The 21024-nt window shown below is 41.0% G+C and overlaps 1 protein-coding gene across 8 annotated transcripts in view; it reads right to left on the bottom strand.

Moving 5' to 3' along the window:
- Positions 1-21024, bottom strand: part of TDRD7 (tudor domain containing 7) — an 82897-nt gene that overhangs the window by 33856 nt on the left and 28017 nt on the right. For 4 of the 8 annotated variants that reach the window (XM_013993677.3, XM_001924680.6, XM_013993678.3 and 1 more), the window contains 2 exons: positions 13173-13246; positions 10702-10919 (listed from right to left, as the gene is read on the bottom strand). In XM_013993677.3, the coding sequence (XP_013849131.1) occupies positions 10702-10919; positions 13173-13246 (292 nt within the window). The remainder of the gene's footprint in view (positions 1-10701; positions 10920-13172; positions 13247-21024) is intronic. The other 4 variants (XM_084990373.1, XM_084990382.1, XM_084990378.1 and 1 more) reach the window with 1 other exon arrangement.

Below are 21024 nucleotides of genomic sequence, written 5' to 3'. Positions count from 1 at the left end.
TCCATCTTATTTATCCAAAATAACTCTCACAAGCCCCATGTCCCAACTGCCCACATGGCTTCTTCTAACCCCAAAGAGGATAACAGTTCTTCAGCTTTATGATCCTTTTTTTCCCAATGAGTGAATTAGTTATAAGAGATACTTCAATGTTTGTTTAATAGTCACCCCCATTCCTGGCCCCAGTGCTTCCATTCCTATTTGTGCTATAGATGCAATCAGGACCAATTACTTAATAAGGCACTTTGTCAGATCTTGAAACATGACCTCTGAACATAACTAGCACACTGAGTTCTTTCAACTAGGGATGACTATCTTCTTTTTTTTTTTTTTTTTTTGGTCTTTTTAGGGCCACACCCACAGCATATGGAAGTTTCCAGGATAGGGGTCGAAGCGGAGCTGCACCTGCCAGCCTACACCACAGCCACAGCAACACCAAATGCCAGCCGTGTCTGAGAACTACACCATGGCTCATGGAAACTACAGATACTTAACCCAATGCGCAAGGCCAGGGATTGAATGAACCCTCGTCCTCATGCATACTAGTTGGGTTTGTTACCACTGAGCCACAACAGAAACTCCAGAGATTACTATCTTAACAGAAGTTATGAACTTTAGGTCTATGTGACGTGAATTTGTTCAGGGCAGGAGCTGAATTCCCATTTTTTTCTGGCCTTTATTCCAGAAAAATGCTTAAAGATCATCTAAAAGTAATATGCTATGCTTTCAGGGCTTTGTCTACAGCATTTAAATCAAGCTTTGCCAGTCAGTCTACAAAGCAGATTTTTGATCAATAAGCCCAAGTTTATCCCAAGTACAAACAATGGCCAAATAATCATCTGAACTAGAAGGCATATTTGTTTCCTCAGCAGTTTCATTTTCATTGTTTAAAGCAGATACCCCACCCTAACCACCAACAATTCCCAAATGACCAGTTCCTTGAATTGTAGGCACTTTCCAATTTTTACTTGCTTCTTCCTGATCTCAAGTTAGTTATGTGCCTATATTCCACTTTGTTCTCTAGTGATCTGGTCTCTTTAAATTCAAATTAGCCTTCACAAAGATTAAACATGGAACCTGACACTAACAAGCATTGATTCAGATGTCCTTCAACATGTTAGACACATATTCATGGATAACTTAGTGATAAAGAAAATACGCCTGCTCCATATACTTCATTAATCTTTGGACAATGGCTGAAGGGGTACTCAATTCAAAGAGAAAAACGATGAAACTCATGCTGTTTAGAATTTAAAATACATATAATTTAAAACAGATGTGATTTTTTTCTTTTTTTTGTCTTTTTTTTGCCATTTTTTCGGCCGCTCCCGCGGCATATGGAGGTTCCCAGGCTAGGGGTTGAATCAGAACTGTAGCTGCCAGCCTATGCCAGAGCCACAGCAACGCTGGATCCGAGCCGCATCTGCAACCCACACCACAGCTCACGGCAGTGCTGGATCGTTAACCCACTGAGCAAGGGCAGGGATCGAACCCGCAACCTCATGGTTCCTAGTCGGATTCGTTAACCACTGCGCCACAACGGGAACTCCAGATGTGATTTTTTTCAACTTAAACTCTGTTTCAAATTTTTCAGAAAAGTGAAAATTTGCCTTTCCCAGGCATTCTCGTGTGATCACCCATTGTCCTCCATATCATGTGTCTTTGCCTCTTTTTAATTTTTCTGGTCAGCGGCTTAAGGAAAGACACCTATTGCTATATCGATCCCAAGCCTATGAGAATCTCCCCAAAGGCAAGAAATTACTAGAAGGTGGGTTATAGCGTGGTGTTCATTCTTCACTGTGCTGGGGCATCTGACAATATTTACGTGCTGTTCTCTTGTCTCACCCCTCAAACCAGAGCAGCTGTCTTCCAGCCTTCACAAATGACCAAAATAACAGCTACTTGAAACATGGCTTTTGTTATTTTCTTTGTGTGATCATCAGCTGCTCATCATTCTAGTTGGATCTCTCAAGAGGGTGCTTTTACAACTTCTAAAACTTCTGGCTCCTTTAGTCAGCTGGATTCAGGGACATACCTGAGGACGGGGGAAGGGTCAAAAGGCCTCCTATTCTGTAGGAGGAGATGCAGGATCATAATCCTGCCATCTTCCTCCATGTTTTCTGGCTCTAAGTTTCTTCTTTGGTTTTGGATATCCACCCGCAAAATCAGCAGTCCAATGACTGGGTACTGGCATGACTTCAATTAAACCCTCTTCTCTCCACCTCTCAACAGCAGAGACAAATAGGTAACATAAAAGACAGACGGAGTTCCAGCCATCTCCTCTGGCAATCATCACAAAATTCTAGTGTCTAACGTGCCTTAAATGTTCTATTCCCACAGGTTCATTACAGTTGAATGATTAGCTTGATTTCTGCCTGTTTGGAAGCACAATTTGAATGAGACACCTCTCTCAAGCCCCTATGGCTTTCTCTAAGTTTGGAGTTAGGTTTGGTAGATGCGAGACCTAAGGACCTAAAACATCAGCTTCTTTAGGAGCCCTGTATGTTCATACTAATAAAAGTCTTCATCATACATGCCCAGAAACTTTCTTCTTAGTTCTAAGGGTTTTTGTTTGTTTGTTTGTTTGTTTTGTTTTGTTTTGTGGTCTTTTTAGGGCTACATGTGAGGTATACAGAAGTTCCCAGGCTAGGGGTCCAATCGGAGCTGTAGCCGGCAGCCCACACCATAGGTCACGGCAACGCCAGATCCTTAACCCACTGAGTGAGGCCATGGATGGAACCTGTGTCCTCATGGATATTAGTCAGATTTGTTTCCTCTGAGCCACGACAGAAACTCCTAAAGGGTCTTTAATGTCTTCCTAATTTACCTGTGCTGTAAAGTTCTTGATACCAAACTCCTTTGGGTCTATGAAGTCTCACCTGCTAACTCTGCAACATGGGCTGCTGAGGTAAACGTACAGAATTAGAATTTTCTTTCAGATTCTATAACAGAATTGGTATTGTCCAATCCAATCAAAAAGTTTTCCAGGAGTTCCTGTTGTGTCTCAGCAGTAATAAACCAGACTAGTATCCATGAGGACATGGGTTCAATCCCTGGCCTCGCTCAGTGGGTTAAGGATCCAGTGTTTCTGTGAACTGTGATACAGGTTGCAGACACAGCTCAAATCCCTGGTTGTTCTGGCTGTGGCATACGCTGGCAGCTGATTCAACCTCTGGCCTGGGAACTTCCATATGCCACAGGTGCCCCAAAAAGAAAAAAAAAATTCCAAAGCAGTTGTATGGGTCTCATTCAGCCAGTTTTGTTTACACTGGGTAGGGTTCTGTATGTTGAAGTTTTAAATTAAGCTCTAAATTTCATTTTACAGAGTCACGACCCAATACAAACCTGCCATAGTACAATAACGTAGAGAGTCTCCTAGCATTCCAAGCACTAGCAATGGTTTGGAACTCAAAAATAAGCCAATTAAAAAACTCAATTTCAGGGAGTTCCCGTCGTGGCGCAGTGGTTAACGAATCCGACTAGGAACCATGAGGTTGCGGGTTCGGTCCCTGCCCTTGCTCAGTGGGTTAACGATCCGGCATTGCCGTGAGCTGTGGCGTAGGTTGCAGACTCGGCTCGGATCCAGCGTTGCTGTGGCTCTGGCGTAGGCCGGTGGCTACAGCTCCGATTCACCCCCTAGCCTGGGAACCTCCATAGGCCACGGGAGCGGCCCAAGAAATAGCATCAACAACAACAACAACAGCAAAAAGACAAAAGAAAAAAAAAAAAAAAAAAAACTCAATTTCAGGAGTTCCCATCATGGCGCAGAAGAAACAAATCCTACTAGGAACCATGAGGTGGCGGGTTTGATCCCTGGCCTTGCTCAGCAGGTTAAGGATCCAGCGTTGCCATGAGCTGTGGTGTAGGTTGCAGACGTGGCTCAGATCTGATGTTGCTGTGGCTGTGGCTGAGGCCTGCAGCTGTAGCTCCAATTAGACCCCTAGCCTGGGAACCTCCATATGCTGTGGGTGCAGCCCCCCATTAAAAAAAAAAAAAAAAAAAAAAACTCAATTTCAGCAGAGATTAAAGACCCCTGGGTACCTAGCAACAACAAAAACATTAGAGTCATTGACCAGAAGCTTGTACCCTATGGCTAGCCCACAGCAAGAAAGACTGGTTTTTTACTTTTTTTGAGAACTCAGTCTTTTTGTGCTAAAGCTGAGAAGTACTAGAGAAGTTAGATAATTGAGAAAGAGATGGAAGAAATGGTCCCTGATGGCATCACTGGGCCACAATGAAGACAAAACTAATAGGTTCAGATTGGAAGCCTCTATGGGCAATGGGAGGGGCATAGAGTGCATGAAGGAAAAGACACAGAGACAAGCTAAGCGCACCTAACTCGGCATCCCACACCGCCTACACCTCCACCCTCTCTGCGGCGGTTCACAGATGCTGGTCACACTACACCCAAGATAAAGAGAAAGAGAAAGCGCAAAAGGGTTATAAGTTTTAGTTGCTTCTGTATAAGAAAGTACAGATGTTTGTGGCATATTCCACATCAAAGGTAAAAAGCTCCTTCTAGAAGGTACCCTGTCTGCTCACAAACCATCTACCCAGAGAAACTCCTTCTCTACCACCTTGGACGGGAAGTTTTATATACACTATTTGTTTCGAGGCCAATACTCTTTCACTATCATCCTTCTTCCCAGTAAAAACTTTGCACTGATGCTGACTACAACTATTTATACTTGGATAAACTTCAAGTCATCTTCCTTTAGTGAGGCCCGAGGTCAGGTCCTTGCTCACAAGCCCCTTCAGGAAGACATTATCCTGGTTAAATGTGCACATCTTTAGGGGATGAGATATGCTTCTTGCTACCTTTGAGGGAAGCAGGATCTGCTCTTTAGGACGGCGGAAACTCACATCATGCTGGGAGTTCCAGTTCCTTGGTCCATTGCTCCCTATTTTTCAATGTAAACTTTTGTTCTGGCCTCTTTAGCTTTTCCTCTGTTTTCATTAAGTTCCTCTGTAGGGCTTGCTAGGCATGCCTCTGGTTTACCTGTGGGTTTTAATCTGCTTTATTTAAGCTGGGCTTCCCCTGGAAGAATCACAGCTGCCTTGTCCTATACCCCTGCTATGTTTCTATACTGTCCTGGCAGCTGCTCTTTACAGTTCATGTCATTTAATTCTAACAACCCTAAGAGATGGGAAGAAATAGTCATCTTTTAGAGCTGACTGAGGCCCTGATTTCCATGCTAAAAGCAATATCGCTAAGAAATGGCCAAGGCAAAAACCCGACTCCAAGTCCCAATTCTCTCTTCTGTGCTATTGGCCTACAGTTTCTGTTTCAAGTTCCAGAAGGGCAGCAGCGCACTTCTCCCCAAATGCTTTACTCTGATTTCGTCACACTGCTATTTTACCTTTCTCCTATTCAGATGGTCACTGAAATTATACTCAAAAACTGTTTCAATATGCTCATTGCGTTTATTGATGAAAATTTAGAAAAGAAATTGGACTTCAACTAAACATTATTGCTCTACTCTCAAGTCCTCCGTTTACAGCTCACTGGTGCTTTTGCCGGTACAGCGGTGTCCGCTGTATCAACACCTTTATACTCACTAAGCCTGAGGACACATCACGGCTGTTTTACGCATGACCACTTTCTTAGAAATTCATGTTTTTAAATCCGTGAATATCCAGGCTTTTAAAAAAGAAGCAATTCATTTTGCATGGGCTGACAGGTGCTTTACCTTATATAATTAATTGCCACAATTAAAGTTAGGACAAATGTCTGAGCACCCAAAAATACAAAAACATATCTCTATGTAAGCGGTGGAACTGCTGTCACCTCCTTTGACATTGCAGAAATCGCTATATTGATGCAATCCAGAACTTCAGGAATTTGAAAACCATCTGCGGTATTAGAGGACTAAACAACTTAAAGCTCGGTGGTTTGTAATAGACAGAAAACTGACATATAAAATAGAGAGCGACAATCAAACCTTTTTGTAAAAGCTGGAATAGTTGGCACAACTAGATATTTTTCTCATTTTCATAATCTTATGTCGTCATGCACTAAATGCTGTGTTTGATAACCAAGGCCTGATGTGCATCCAGCCCACCTCAGAATGTTTCCCACTATCCTGAAGCTGGCTCCCAGCTGCCACACCAGGTCTTTGCAGCTACTGGCAGAGGTTCTTCCTAGTTGAGCGCATTTACTTCTGCCTGGTTCTGTGAGCCCCTGCCCCGGCTTCCCACACAGCTCCAGATGAAGCACTAAAGGCAGGTATTCTGGCTCATGCAGAAATGGAGAGGTTTCTCTTTCCACCCATGTTTCAGAGAATGGAGGATTTCAACAAAATCTCTGGTGTTCAGTCACCATCACAAGATTTGAAATTTTACTGGAAACTGAAGTTGGCCAGAGACTCTGGATCCTGGGTGACCTCATGGCAGGGACCAACTAAGTTTCCAATGAATGATGATTCTTTAATAAAATGAGCTGGCCTGTCTGCCTTCTGCATTTCTTCTTGAACCACTCTCTTCTTACTGAAGTTCTTCCAGTTTCCTGAAAGAGCCATGTTTTTCTGTCTCGGGGCTTTGGCACAAGCTGTTTCTTTTGTGGGAGGTGCCTTTCCCCTGGCATCCCCTCCTTTGTCTAACTTACTTCAACTCACCTATCAGGCTCTAGGGTAACAGCCACCTCCTCTGGGAAGCTTTTCTTGACTCATCAGACTGTGTCAGGCCCTCTGGTTTACATGTTTCCTTAGCACCCTGAAGCTCTCCTTTATAACAATTGTGGGCTCACCTGTATTGGCTCAATGTTTATTTTCCCTGTTGGAGAGTAAGTTCTATAAGGGCAAAGGCCAGATCTGTCTTGTTTACTGTTATCCTTAGCACCCAGGTCAGTGGCTGGCTCATAGAAGTATTTTATAAACACTAGCCAAATACAAGAGTTAAGGAGAACATTTTTTTTTTTTTCTGCTATTTCTTGGGCTGCTCCTGCAGCATATGGAGGTTCCCAGGCTAGGGGTCGAATTGGAGCTGTAGCTGCCAGCCTACGCCAGAGCCACAGCAACTCGGGACCTGAGCCGAGTCTGCAACCTACACCACAGCTCATGGCAATGCCGGATCGTTAACCCACTGAGCAAGGCCAGGGACCGAACCCGCAACCTCATGGTTCCTAGTCGGATTCGTTAACCACTGCGCCAGGATGGGAACTCCAGGAGAACATTATTAAGAAGACCACCACTTTAGAATAACCAAGAGCTGTTGCTTTCCATCTCCTAGGATCCAAGAGGAATTTTTAGATGCCAGTATCCTTGGTCAACAGCCTGCCAACTTGGGCTTTCTGCTTTTCCAGAACAGCTTCCTCACAAGTTCCATTTCCCTCACAAGATGCCTGGCAACACTGTGGAACTGGTTCATCACTGTCAATATAATTTTATATTCTTGTTAGCTTTCAAAACTCTCAGTCCACATTCTGCTGTCAGAGACATCGAAAAGGTCAAGAACAACAGATTCGAAGCATCCTTCGGCCTGTATCAAAATATCATCTAACAACCTTGTAAAGTGACTTCTAGCACACAGCTGATTACACCTTCATGAAGGTAAAATTTCAGCGCTGTCATATAAGGCGATATAGGATGACTGGTGATTTTTACTTCTTTTATAATTTTATTTTTCAGTCTTTTTCATATAGAACATTTTCTATGACTGGGGAAAAAGGCACTTAAAAAAAAGGGGGGGGGGGAGTTCCCGTCGTGGCGCAGTGGTCAATGAATCCAACTAGGAACCATGAGGTTGTGGGTTCGATCCCTGGCCTTGCTCAGTGGGTTAAGGATCCTGCATTGCTGTGAGCTGTGGTGTAGGTCATGTATGCGGCTCGGATCCCGAGTTGCTGTGGCTGTGGTGCAGGCCAGCAACTACAGCTCTGATTAGAACCCTAGCCTGGGAACCTCCATATGCCATGGGTGCGGCCCTAGAAAAGACAAAAAGACAAAAAAAAAAAAAAAAAGGAAAGGAAATACACTGCACTTAGATTTCTTCTTTGGTTATACAAGTCATCTGGAGATACACAGACTAAGCCTTTCTTACGCTAAAATTTCTGCACTCTGTTTTAACCTGTCTGACCTTGTTTGCAGTAGAAACAGCCCTGGGTATACTATCAGTGTTTCTGCTTTTCAGCACGGTAGAAAGCAAGAAGTCAGAAGGGAAAATAAGCATGGTGTAACTGGTTAAAACTGCCTAAAAATAACCACGGTGGTGTAACAGTTTACCAATAAGATGCTAAAAAAATGATAAGAGCTATTTAAATAAAAAAGTTTTGAAAAATATCAACAGATGTCATTAGGACTAGCAGTTTTTGTCATCCTAGACACAATACTTCACTAAGCAAATTCTCACACCTAAAAATTGACACTGATTGCATCTAAATAGTCCTACTCAGAATTGAGAGACACAGCGTGGAGACAGGAATGATATATCACATTTCTGCTTCACAGTCCACCCTCACTGTCTGGACAGAAAATAATCCTGCAACAAAGGTGCATTTGAGGAACCAAACAATTAAAAAATAGTTGCTTCAGCACCTGAAATTTAGTAGGAAATCACACATTTTAGGTAAAGTTTTGTTTGTTTGTTTGTTTGTTTTTTGGTTTTTTTTTTGCCACACCCACAGCATATGGAAGTTCCCAGGCCAAGGCCAGGGACTGAATCTGAGCTGCAGCTTGGCCTTATGCCACCTGCGTCACCTGTAGGATCCTTAACCAGCTATTAAGAGGCAACTCCTAGGTAAAGTTTTAACATCAAAGTGATAGGTACTCTCTCACCTGCAACCCCAGAAAGAGAAAATTTGAGGCTCTGCAGACATGTAGAGTAGCAAGGATGAAAATTTCCCCCCAAAAGCCATAAATTAAGCTACACAAATACTAGTAATTATTATGCAATATAAAACAAAGTAAGCAGAACTATAATACGTTAAGAAGAATCTGGGAAGCTAGGTTAAAATTCTTTTACTCCAAAGATAAATCCTTTATCGAAACTTAAAAGTGATTTATATGTCTATCTTGACACTAAAATGGCTTAAAATTCAGTGCAGACATAAGTTCATAAATGTCTATGGATTTAAAAAATAAAGAACCATATACATTCTAAGAAGGAGCTCCAGGCCCTGAGCCTTCTAATCAAGCAGTCTGGTGAAACCTCAAAAGCCCCCTCAAGATAGGGAAACTTGGAGTTCCCGTCGTGGCGCAGTGGTTAACGAATCCGACTAGGAACCATGAGGTTGCGGGTTCGGTCCCTGTCCTTGCTCAGTGGGTTAACGATCCAGCACTGCTGTGAGCTGTGGTGTAGGTTGCAGATGCAGCTCGGATCCTGCATTGCTGTGGCTCTGGTGTGGGCTGGTTGCTGCAGCTCTGATTAGACCCCTAGCCTGGAAAACTCCATATGCCGCAGGAGTGGCCCAAGAAATGGCAAAAAGACAAAAAAAAAAAAAAAAAAGATACGGAAACTTGAGGGGATCCTCAGTGCTGCTAAACCTGCATCCAATGAGAATATTCTTCCCAGAAGGAGTGAAAATGGAATGAAGTGAATAGGAAACTTAGGAATTCCCACTATCAGAATAAACCTCATCTTCGACATAAATCAGGGGTAACATTCTCATGATCATTCTTGACTTTATAGGTAAGGAAACAGCTGTATTTTCAGAGTTTGATATTTCTGCTTGCTCTCCCATTTCACAATGTACATTCATCAGCATGTCACATTGCCCTAAGGTGTTCTTAGCACCTGTAGGTGAACAGTGAATGATAGATGAACAAGACAGATGGATGGATGACTCTTGCCTGGAAAGCCATGGGGCTGGAGTGAGTATCACTGCCTTGGAGGAAGAAACGGTTACAAAAACACCTGCTATCTTTAGGCCAGGTGCTTACAGGAGGGAGTGGCCTCCACTTTGCCCAACAGGGCTGGGAGCCAAAATATATATTAAGTTAAAGAAATGAAAGCCCTCTGTCAAACAATAATCATCATGTATATTTAACTCTATATAAGTTTAGAAGCACCAAGTAACTGCTAATGCTACCATTTAAAAGTTATGTTATTGAATACATTCTACATAAAAAAAAAAAAAGAAATATCTAAAAATTAGTTGCTTTGATTTAACAATCTAGTTGTCTCTATCTCTGGCTGAACTAAGATTTCTAATAAACTACTCTGAGGATCCATTGTTTTATTGTAAAAGATTCTCAAGTGGGAACAGGTATGGAAACTGACGGCAGCTCACTTCTCAATTTTCTTCTCCAAAGACTTTTGTAAAACTTTTAAATCTGAACCCGATATTTTTTAAAAAGATAGTCTATAAATAATTAGCCAAAATAACTAAAATTTGTTCCGGTGAGTGTCTTTAAAAATGCTCAGAACAAGCATATGAAATTTGAGGCTAGCAAAAAATGTTCCAATACCACTAAGTTCTAGTTATTAAAATGACAAAGCCATCAGCATCTACTGGTAATAGTTCAATACAAACTGGTATAGATATTATCACATATTAATGTATTCTAAAATAATTTAAAACAAAATATGCAACACACACCATCCTTGAACTTGACATACTTCTTCTATTAATAAGAACTGATATGTGCTACAGATTAATGGAGCATATTATGTTACGTACTTCATGCCCCCCAAATAAAAGGTGATGTGACTTATAACTCAAAATCTGAACGTGGGGCAGGGATTAGGAGGGAGAAATAAGAAGAAACGTACCGTGCAAATATGAGGCCAGTGTTCAAATTGTTGTAAAATTCCTTGATTGAGTTCTTCTTTATATAACTCTTTGTAAAAATGTGGAAGCTTAGATATCCAAATGCCATTGTTATGCTTGTTTAGTATTTCCTTTATGCGCTTTTGAACCTCATCCATTTTATAAGTGTAAGAAGCAGGAGGCGTGACATTTGGTTTTTCAACAGTCTGATTTAAATTATCTTTAAATTAAAAAAATGAAGAATTAACCAAAATGCTTAACATTTTTAGATTGACCCCATTACCTCATCTTGTATTTCTATCTTTAGGCTTTGTATACTTCAGGCTCCCCGGGGTCAAGGGACTTCAGAAGGAGCAGGATTAATTAGGCAGAGCAGGACCCTCACAAGTCACTCTACGTTTTGACCTACAGCCACATGGAGAGGGATCCCAGCCCCTTTATTTTGCAAAGATGTTTCACAGTTTAATTTAAATATCAGGATGACCTTGCTACATTAAGAATAGTGAAATGTATTAGTTAACCAATTATTTTATAATTGCAACTAAGAAAGATTAAATTTTAGACAAAAATGATATATATGATATATATGTAATGCTGAATTTTTTTGGGGGGGGGCTGCACCCATGTCATATGGAGATTCCCAGACTAGGGGTCTAATCGGAGCTGCAGCTGCCAGCCTACACCACAGCCACGGCAGTGCAGGATCTTTAACCCACTGAGCAAGGTCAGGGATCAAAGCTGCACCTTCATGGATGCTAGTCAGTTTTGTTAACCACTGAGCCACGACAGGAACTCCATATAATGTTGAATTTAAAGCATTAAGAATAATGCCTTAATAGTAAGATTGAAGAACACTTTATAAAAAATAAATGTCGATATTTTAAGATATGGTAATTTTCCCTTAATGAGAAAAAAATAGCTATAAATAGAAGTTCAAAATTGATACACCTGTAATAATAATCCTATCCTCAATTTATAAACATAAATAAATTTAGAAATTTAGAAACTAAGATGCAGATCAGAGTATATTAAAAATCATAATCTATAAGCAAAATATGTTTATGTTTGAATCAGGTAGTATTTCTGCTGGGATTCAACCATTTTCACTGCATTTTTCAAACTGGCTGGTAGAGGCACATGGGCTGGCTGGTGATGCTGGCCCCTGAGGATGCCAGGGAGCCACAGAGAGAGCTGTTCCTTGAGGATGGTTGGATGCTGACTCTGCTTTTCCCACCCCAGAGCATAAGACCTGCCCTTGCTAAGACTTAGTTTGGCTCAGTGAACAGAAGGGTCCAGGATGTCTACATATATTTTCTATTAAAGGCATAGCTAATTCATAAAATTCTTTCCAAATAATGATATACAAAAGAACCAAGAAGAAGGAAAAGAGGAGTTTCTTAGAACTGCCCCGTCCCTCTCTTAAAAAGAGTCAAAGGCTGAAGCATAGTTGGAGTCTTTGCAAATGCACCTACTCTGTGGGGCCACCGGAGCCTTCCACATCTTTTTGTTAAACAAATCAAGGAAAGTAACCTAGGCTGCCAGCAGGTAGGACAGGTTATGCACAAGTGTATGTAAATCAGCTCTTGGGTGACTCCTGAAACAAGTCCTCTTGGTTCTGCAGAAAATGCTTATTCTAAGTTAAAGGATTAACAACCTCCAAAAGGTATACGACTTTACTTTCATTTTTTCAGAAAATGCATACATAAAAGTAACTGATATAAACAAAAATCATATTGTTCAATTAATTTCCCTAAGAAATACTGGAGATGTATTCCTATGGGAAAAAATGATTTCAACTCAGTAAGAATCACAGTTAAAGTAACAAATCATTTAAAACCACATTTAAATTTTGTGCAGCATAAGTACTAATTCTGAAAACACAGGGTCCCTCGGGTGGGTCTAAGAGTAGGGGGCTCACACTTTGGGTGGAAGACACACAATGAGTGGGTGCATTTCTAAACTTTAGGTTCTTCAACTTTAGCAAGTATTCTATTGTTTTCTTAACAGTTCTTCTGGATTTTACACACTTATATTCATTTATATTCATTTTCAGATGCTTAGGGGTCACTGCGCTCAGGTTAGGGTCCAGCTTTTACATGGTGGAGTATCTGAAACTATTTTATGAGTTTGAGTCCCTTATTTATGTGCTTTAAATCTTACTCTCTGACAAGTGAGGGAGTGACAAAGGACACAGGTAACTGTGCAGGTGACACGTGGAAGTGAAACAGGATAGGTCTGATGTGAAGAGGGCCCCAAGTCAGAATAATCATAATGCTATCCATGGAGGTATTATTTTCTCTTTAGGTCATTTCAATTTATAATGTAAAGAAATTAGGAAAGAGGGGAGGAGAGATACAGGCCAGGTAGGAGAAGGTAAAATCAAACGTCAAAAGCCACCACTAGACATTTTTGAGGGGGCTCTGAGGTTCCAGGAGACATAATGTGTTATCCAGACAATGTTTAGAAAACATACCACTCATTTCCTTAGAACAGGTTCTTGAGATGTGCATCTGAAAAGGCGGTGGAAGGGATGCCTTTGGGCTAAACCTAAGGTATAAAAAGAAGTGAGTTAAAATTCAAATAGCAAAGTCAACACCAAGTTTCAAACACAACATTTTAAAGCCTCTGTGTCAGTGAGTTGCAAAATAAGTCATGAAAATTCTTCAAAAGGCACAAGAACTAAAATGATACCTGGTATCAGCCCTCATGTTTCATATCTGCCAGAGAAAAGTCTATTAAAGCCTAAATTTAAAATAGGAATTTAAAAAAATTTAAATTTGGAGGTCAAATTTCCAATTAATCACCTTTAGGGGTTGAGCAATACAAAAGAAAAAAGAAAATAAAGCAAAGAATAAATAGTTGAACATAAAGAATATTTTGGAATATAACTATAAAATGAAGGACTTGCATCACCAGATACTGAAATGTGTTACGAACATACAACATTTAAAATAGTTGGACAGATAAGTAAAACACGACTTAGAAACACAACCGACATTATATCTCAGCACATGATAAAAATGGCATTTCAAACCAGAGAGGGTGCTGCTCAACCTACTGCTTAGAAAAGAAACATAGATTTCCCACCTCATGCCCTCTCCAAAATAATTTTTATGTGAATTTTACTGGATATATGTAAAAACACTTTCCAAATATGAGGACAAAGAAATAACCCTCTTACCTACACACAGAAATCATCTGTGTTCATGTCCGCCTCCCTCACTAGACTCCAACTGTCTTAATTACTTGTGTTTCTAGTGCCTAGGGCAGTGCTTGGTACATGCAAGGGGGAGTGAATATCAAAAGAATGAATAGGATTACTGAATAAATCAATGACGACATCTCGCCCAGCAGTGGGTATGGGACTAGAGTGTGTGATAGTGGAACAGCACACCTATTTCAAGTTTTTGAACAGTAAGGACTACTCTAAAAATGACATCAATTCTTTGAAAAGGAAACACATCTCCTCAAAACACTTTAATTCTAAAGGAAATGATTAGATTGTAAGCTACCAGTAAAAGCTTATTTCGTATATGACGCTCTGCAATTGTAAATGCATCATATTTGTATATTAATGTGTCTGGGTAATAACAGAAGAGGCCAAAAAACAAATCAACTCCTACTTCTGCAGAACTGGCAGGGAGACAGTGATCCTGTCCCTTGTACCAGGGCCCTAAAAATGTAAACTGGAACCTTTCCCTGCTATGAGTCAGCTTCCCAGAAGCAAGCAGAGGGTTATGAGCAAAGAGGAAAGTACAGCAAGGATAGGGCTGGGACTGCCATGGTCCAAGCGTTGGTAGGTCTAATGCAAAGGAAAGAGTCTACACAGCAAAAGAAAGATATTTAAGAAAAATCACAGGGACATATGAAAAGCAAATAACACAGGTCCAACCAGTTTTAAAACAAGTATAGGAGACTTACTACTTTGTTTGTTTGTTTCTTTTCTTTTTAGGACTGCACCTGCGGCACATGGAAGTTCCCAGGCTAGGGGCTGAATCGGAGCTGCAGCTGCAGGGCCTACACCACAGCCACAGCAACATGGGACCTGAGCCACATCTGAGACCTAAACCTCAGCTCATGACAACGCTGGATCCTTAACCCACTGAACGAGGCCAAGGATCAAACCTGTGTCCTCATGGATCCTAGTCGGGTTCATTACTGCTGAGCTACAATGGGAATTGCCATTATTATTTTGTTTCTTAAAAGACAAATACTTAGGCTGCTTCCCCCCACCCCCCAGTTTAAACATATACCATTTATTCGAGACACAATATTATCCCACAAATATTTATTTAAGAACCTACTATTATGTGCCAGGCACTGGGTCGGAGGGCAATGATCAGTGATTAACAGGAGAAAGGGATCATTATTCACATGGTCTATACATACAGTTGAGGAAACTGACTGTGATAAGGAACTAGCAGACAGGCCCCAGTGATTCTTGCCTCTGGTATCCACAGCCTGCGTAGTCCCCTCCCCTTGCGTAACTTGCTTCTAATCAATAGGATATTTCAAGGTTGAGGGGATTATACATAATTAGATTACAAAAGATTCTGATTTCCACTTTGCTAGCATAATCTTTCTCTTGCTGGCTTTGATGAGGCAAATGGCCCACTTGGGGAGGCCTGTGTGGCAAGAAATTGAAGGTGGTCTTTGGCCAACAGGCAGATGGAAGTGCGAAACAATTCCAAAGGAGCGGACTGTGCCAACAGCCACGTGAGGGAGCCTGGAGGGAATTCCTGCTCAGCTGACCCCAGCCGTGACCAATACCTTGACTGCAGCCTCAGGAGAGACTCTGATGCAGAGGACCTCGCTACATGGTTCTCAGATTCCTAACCCACAGAAGCCAGGGGTTAATAAGTATGTGCTATAAACTGCTAAATTTGTGATAATCTGTTACACAATAATTAATGCACTGACAGAATCTATATATAAGAACAAAGTCTACTAAGCTATAAAAAGGACGGTAGGTGTGATAAAAGCACATGACAAAAGCAACAAATCAAATTAGGAGGTTGAGAGAGGAGCAAGCAGAAAGTAAAGGTTATTAGCACTTATTATAAATTAAGGATAATCTGAGTAGCTTGGCCTGCGAACGAGGAGACTGGTAATCCGTGATTCCGAATGTAAGGGCCAGACACTGAGTCCTACGTTCATAACAATTTAGTACTGGTAAAGACAGCATTTCAAATCAGCAAGGAGAGAAAGGATTATGTCATAACTGGTATCAGGACATCTGGCTAACAGGAAAAAGTTTGCTACTCTCACACTATACAACAAAATTAATTCTGGATGAATTAAAGATTTAAATGCAAAAATGAAACCAGAAAAATTCTAAAAGAAAACAGAAGACATATTATGTAAGATGGAGGTAGAAATGCTTTTCTAAGCATGACACCTAAAGGCAGAAGCCATAAGGGAAGAGATTAATATAGGTAACTAGATCAAAGTTTAAAGCTTTTGTACACCAAAAATACCATAATTAAACAAACTGAGGAGGAGCTCCTGTCATGGCGCAGTGGTTAACGAATCCGACTAGGAACCATGAAGTCGCAGGTTTGATCCCTGGCCTTGCTCAGTGGGTTCAGGATCCAGCGTTGCCGTGAGTTGTGGTGTAGATGGCAGACGTGGCTTGGATCCCAAGTTGCTGTGGCTCTGGCGTAGGCTGGCGACTACAGTTCCGATTGGCCCCTTAGCCTGGGAACCTCCATATGCCGTGGGAGTGGCCCTAGAAAAGGCAAAGAGACAAAAAACAAGAAACAGAAAAAAACTGAGGAAACACTGCCAACATATTACAGGACAAAACGGTCAACATCCTTAATTTATAAATCACTTTTACCAATTAGGAAAAAAAACAACGAAGGACAAAAACATGTAATTCATGAAAGATCTATAAATGGGTTAATAAACATATGAAGAAATATAACGTCCTTAAGAATCAAAATCAAAGAAATGGAAATTAAGATACATGTTTTTTTCATGTTTCAGAGGAGCAAATAAAAAACTGATGCCCAGTGTTGGCAAAGGTACAAGTTAATGATCACTCCCATATGTTTCTGTAAGAATCTAGTTGGCATAATCTGTTGAGAGCACAAATTAGTAAAGTCTTCGTGTACATATTACCCAGAGAGTCTCTCACCCAGTACTCTATTTCTACGAGCCTATTCTAAGGAACTAGTTATGAATACAAATAAGGATTGTTCTATAAGTATGTTCCTTGTAGAACTGCTTACAACAGTGAAAACCATTTATATTCAGTAGGTGACTGGACAATGGATACCTACACTAAAAATAATAATGTAGATGTGTATTTAGTCATATGGAAAATGTTCACAATATACTGCCTTTTAAAACACCTTATAAAATAGTAATAGACAGCATGATCCAATCTCTAGTTTTAAAACCATGTAAGTAAAGAACACAGAAAGAGATTTTTAAATGTTTACATTTAGGTCTGGACTAGAGGTGATTTTTTTTCTTCCTTTTGCTTAGACTTCGCAAATTTTCAACGCCATACACATTAGTACTTTTGTAGTCACAACAAAGCAATAAATGTATTCTAGACAACACCTCCTACAAATATTTCATACATGATGGAGTTCCCATTGTGGCACGGTGGAAACAAATCCGACCAGTATCCATGAGGATGTAGGTTTGATCCCTCACTCAGTGGGTTAAGGATCCGGCGTTGCTGTGAGCTGTGGTGTAGGTTGCAGATGCAGCCTGGATACTCCGTTGCTGTGACTGTGGCTGTAGCCGGCATCTGTAGCTCTGATTTGACCCTAGCCTGGGAACTTCCATATGCCGCAGGTGCAGCCCTAAACAAAACAAACAAAAAAAAACCATACATAAGTCTTAAGCATACAATGTCTTGGAAACTTACATTCATTTGCTTTAGCTTAATACTTGAAAGATGTCTTTTCTTTTCTTTTTTTTTTTTTTTGTCTTTTTGTTGTTGTTGCTATTTCTTGGGCCACTCCTGCGGCATTTGGAGGTTCCCAGGCTAGGGGTTGAATCGGAGCTGTAGCCACCGGCCTACGCCAGAGCCACAGCAACGCGGGATCCGAGCCGCGTCTGCGACCTACACCACAGCTCACGGCAACGCCGGATCATTAACCCACTGAGCAAGGGCAGGGATCAAACCCGCAACCTCATGGTTCCTAGTCGGATTCGTTAACCACTGCGCCATGACGGGAACTCCCGAAAGATGTCTTTTCAATCACGGTGCCCATGGGCTAATGACAAACAGCCCTTCATTAGTATTCAAAGTCTATGATCTTACAACAGTATATACACAGCAACTTCTCTCTTTCTACATCTAATGGAACCCTAGCCTTCAGTACCATACTCATCTATGTTTGTGTGTGTGTGTGTGTGTGTGTGTGTGTGTGTGTGTGTGTGTGTGTGTGTCTTTTTTTTGCCATTTCTTGGGCCGCTCCCGCGGCACATGGGAGGTTCCCAGGCTAGGGGTCCAATCGGAGCTGCAGCCGCCAACCTACGCCAGAGCCACAGCAACGCGGGATCTGAGCCTCGTCTGCGACCTACACCACAGCTCACGACAACGCCGGATCGTTAACCCACTGAGCAAGGGCAGGGATGGAACCCGCAACCCCATGGTTCCTAGTCGGATTCGTTAACCACTGCGCCATGACAGGAACTCCCTCATCTATGTTTTATGCATAAATATATTAAAAAGTTCATCTTAATAATCTTACCACTTTAACAAAATACAATGGTTACGAATTATTTTATTTTATTTTATTTATTTATTTTTTATTTATTTATTTTTGGTCTTTTTGCCTTTTCTAGAGCCGCTTCCCATGGTATATGGAGGTTCCCAGGCTAGGGGTCGAATCAGAGCTGTAGCCACCGGCCTACGCCAGAGCCACAGCAATGTGGGATCCGAAACGCATCTGCGACCTACACCACAGCTCATGGCAACGCTGGATCCTTAACCCACTGAGCAAGGCCAGGGGTCGAACCCACAGCCTCATGGTTCCTAGTGGGATTCGTTAACCACTGCGCCACAACGGGAACTCCATATTATTTTAGAAGTAGACATTTCCCAGAGAAACTACAAAGCAATCATATACCCTCATTTTTTATTTTATTTTTTCTATTTTACTGTAGACACACGGTAAACTTAGACTGATATCTATAATATTAGAGAATATCACGTTATTTTTCTAGAACCTTCCAGTTTGTTAACTGGCAGGCATGAGTTCTTAACCAGAATTTTTGAGAATAGACTTCTGGGGCACATGTATCTTTTTTTTTTTTTCTGGCTTTATAGGGCCACACCCACGACATACAGAAGTTCCCAGGCTAGGTGTCAAATCAGAGCTACAGCTGCCAGCCTACACCACAGCCACAGCAATGTGGGATCTGAGCCGCATCTGTGACCTACACCACAGCTCAAGGCAACGCAGGATCCTTCACCCACTGAGCAAGGCCAGGAATTGAACCTGCAAGCTCATGGTTACTAGTCCCATTCATTAACTGCTGAGCCACGACTGGAATTCCCAGTGCCCATGTGTCTACTACACTAGTACATAAAGATACATGTATATGGACACAAATTAATTTTTCTGGAAGGTCATTTACAGCTTTCATCAGCTTCTGAAAAGATTTGGCGACTCTAAAAAGTTTAAACTCATAATAGCTTATACTACTTAATATTACTGCTTAATATTCCACAAGTTAAGAAATAAAATCTTTCTCTATTTTTCTATTTTGGTCAGAGCAACTTCTTCGATTTTTTAATTAGAAAGGCTGCCCAGAACCTCTGCCACCAGATGGTATTCATATTTCTCTAAAGATATATCTTTCAGTTTGCATTATGCTCTTTACAAAAGATTTGATGAAGATGTTTTACGACATCTTTAATATTCTATAACTAAAAGTCTATAATAAAATCCACCCAAAGAAAGACAGCTGAAGATAATTAGGTACGTAGTTCTAGAAATCACTGTACAAGAATGTACAAGATATTCTATTTTACGGAATTCAAAATTCTTATGGTGAAAGGCAAAAGACAAAAGCACATATTAATTCTCAAAACTAAAACCATATATAAAACTTTTGGCATACATTTTTAAACTTTTATTTTGAAATGTTTATAAATTCCTGGGAATTTGCAAAAAAAAAATGTGCATAGAAGTTCCACATACTCTTCACCCAGTTTCCCTTAACATCTTGCATGGTACAGTATCGAAACTGGGCAGCTAACATTGGGGTTTAATCCAAATTTCACCACTTTTATATGTGTGTGTATAGCTCTGTGCAATTTTAACACACATATAGGTCCAGGTAACCACAACTAAGTGGTGGTCCCATCACTACAAGGCTCCCTCTTGCTACCCCTTTATTGCCACACCCTTCCCCCTTTCCAACCCCTAACTCTTAGCAAGCATTTCTCTGTTCTCTATCTAGCTCCGTAATTCTGTCATTTTAAGAATGTTGTATAAATAGAATCACACAGTGTGTAACAGTGTGTGGCTCCTTTCACTCAGCGTAATTCCCTTTAGTTCCACTGGCGCTCTTGCGTATATCAGTAGTTCATTCCTTTTAACTGCTGAGAGGTATTCTATAGTGTGGATGTACTCAAGTTTGTTGAACCTTTCACCTACTAAAGGACATGTGGGTCGTTTCCAGTTTTCAGCTACTATGAATAAAACTATTATGGACATTTGTCTACAGGTTTTTGTGCAGATATGTTTTCATTACTCTAGGGTATATGCTCGAAACTAGAATTCCTGGGTCAAACAGTTGTCTCATGTTTAGTCTTTCTTTAAAGAAAACTCCCCAACTATTTTTCAGAGTGGCTACACAATTTTATATTTCCAACAGCTATGTATGAGTAATCCATTTTCTCTGCATCCTTGCTAGATTCAATATGATCACTACTTTTGTAATGGAAGTGTATTTATATTTGGGGTTTGTTTTGTTTTGTTTTTGCTTTTTAGGGCCACATCTGCAGCACATGCAAGTTCCCAGGCTAGGGGTCGAATCGGAGCTACAGCTGCCGGCCACAGCCACACCACAGCAATGCAGTATTTGAGTGGCATCTGCAACCTACTCCACATCTCATGGCAATGCCAGATCCCCAACCCACTGAGCAAGGCCAAGGATCAAACCCGCATCCTCATGGATACTAGTCAGATTCATTTATGCTGTGCCACAACGGGAACTCCTGAAGTATATCTGACGTACAGTATTATACTAGTTTCAGGTTACAGCATGGCAATTCAGTATTTTAGCAGACTATATTCCATGATAAGTTTTTTCAAGATAATAGCTATAATTCCCTGTACTATACTATATAT

Source organism: Sus scrofa, chromosome 1 (genome assembly GCF_054392235.1).
Source record: "Sus scrofa isolate SSC_HxYL_T2T_F1_AM1 chromosome 1, Sscrofa_HxYL_maternal_Yorkshire_Landrace_v2.0, whole genome shotgun sequence".
NCBI lineage: Eukaryota > Metazoa > Chordata > Mammalia > Artiodactyla > Suidae > Sus > Sus scrofa.
This window is presented reverse-complemented; position numbering and strand designations above follow the sequence as displayed.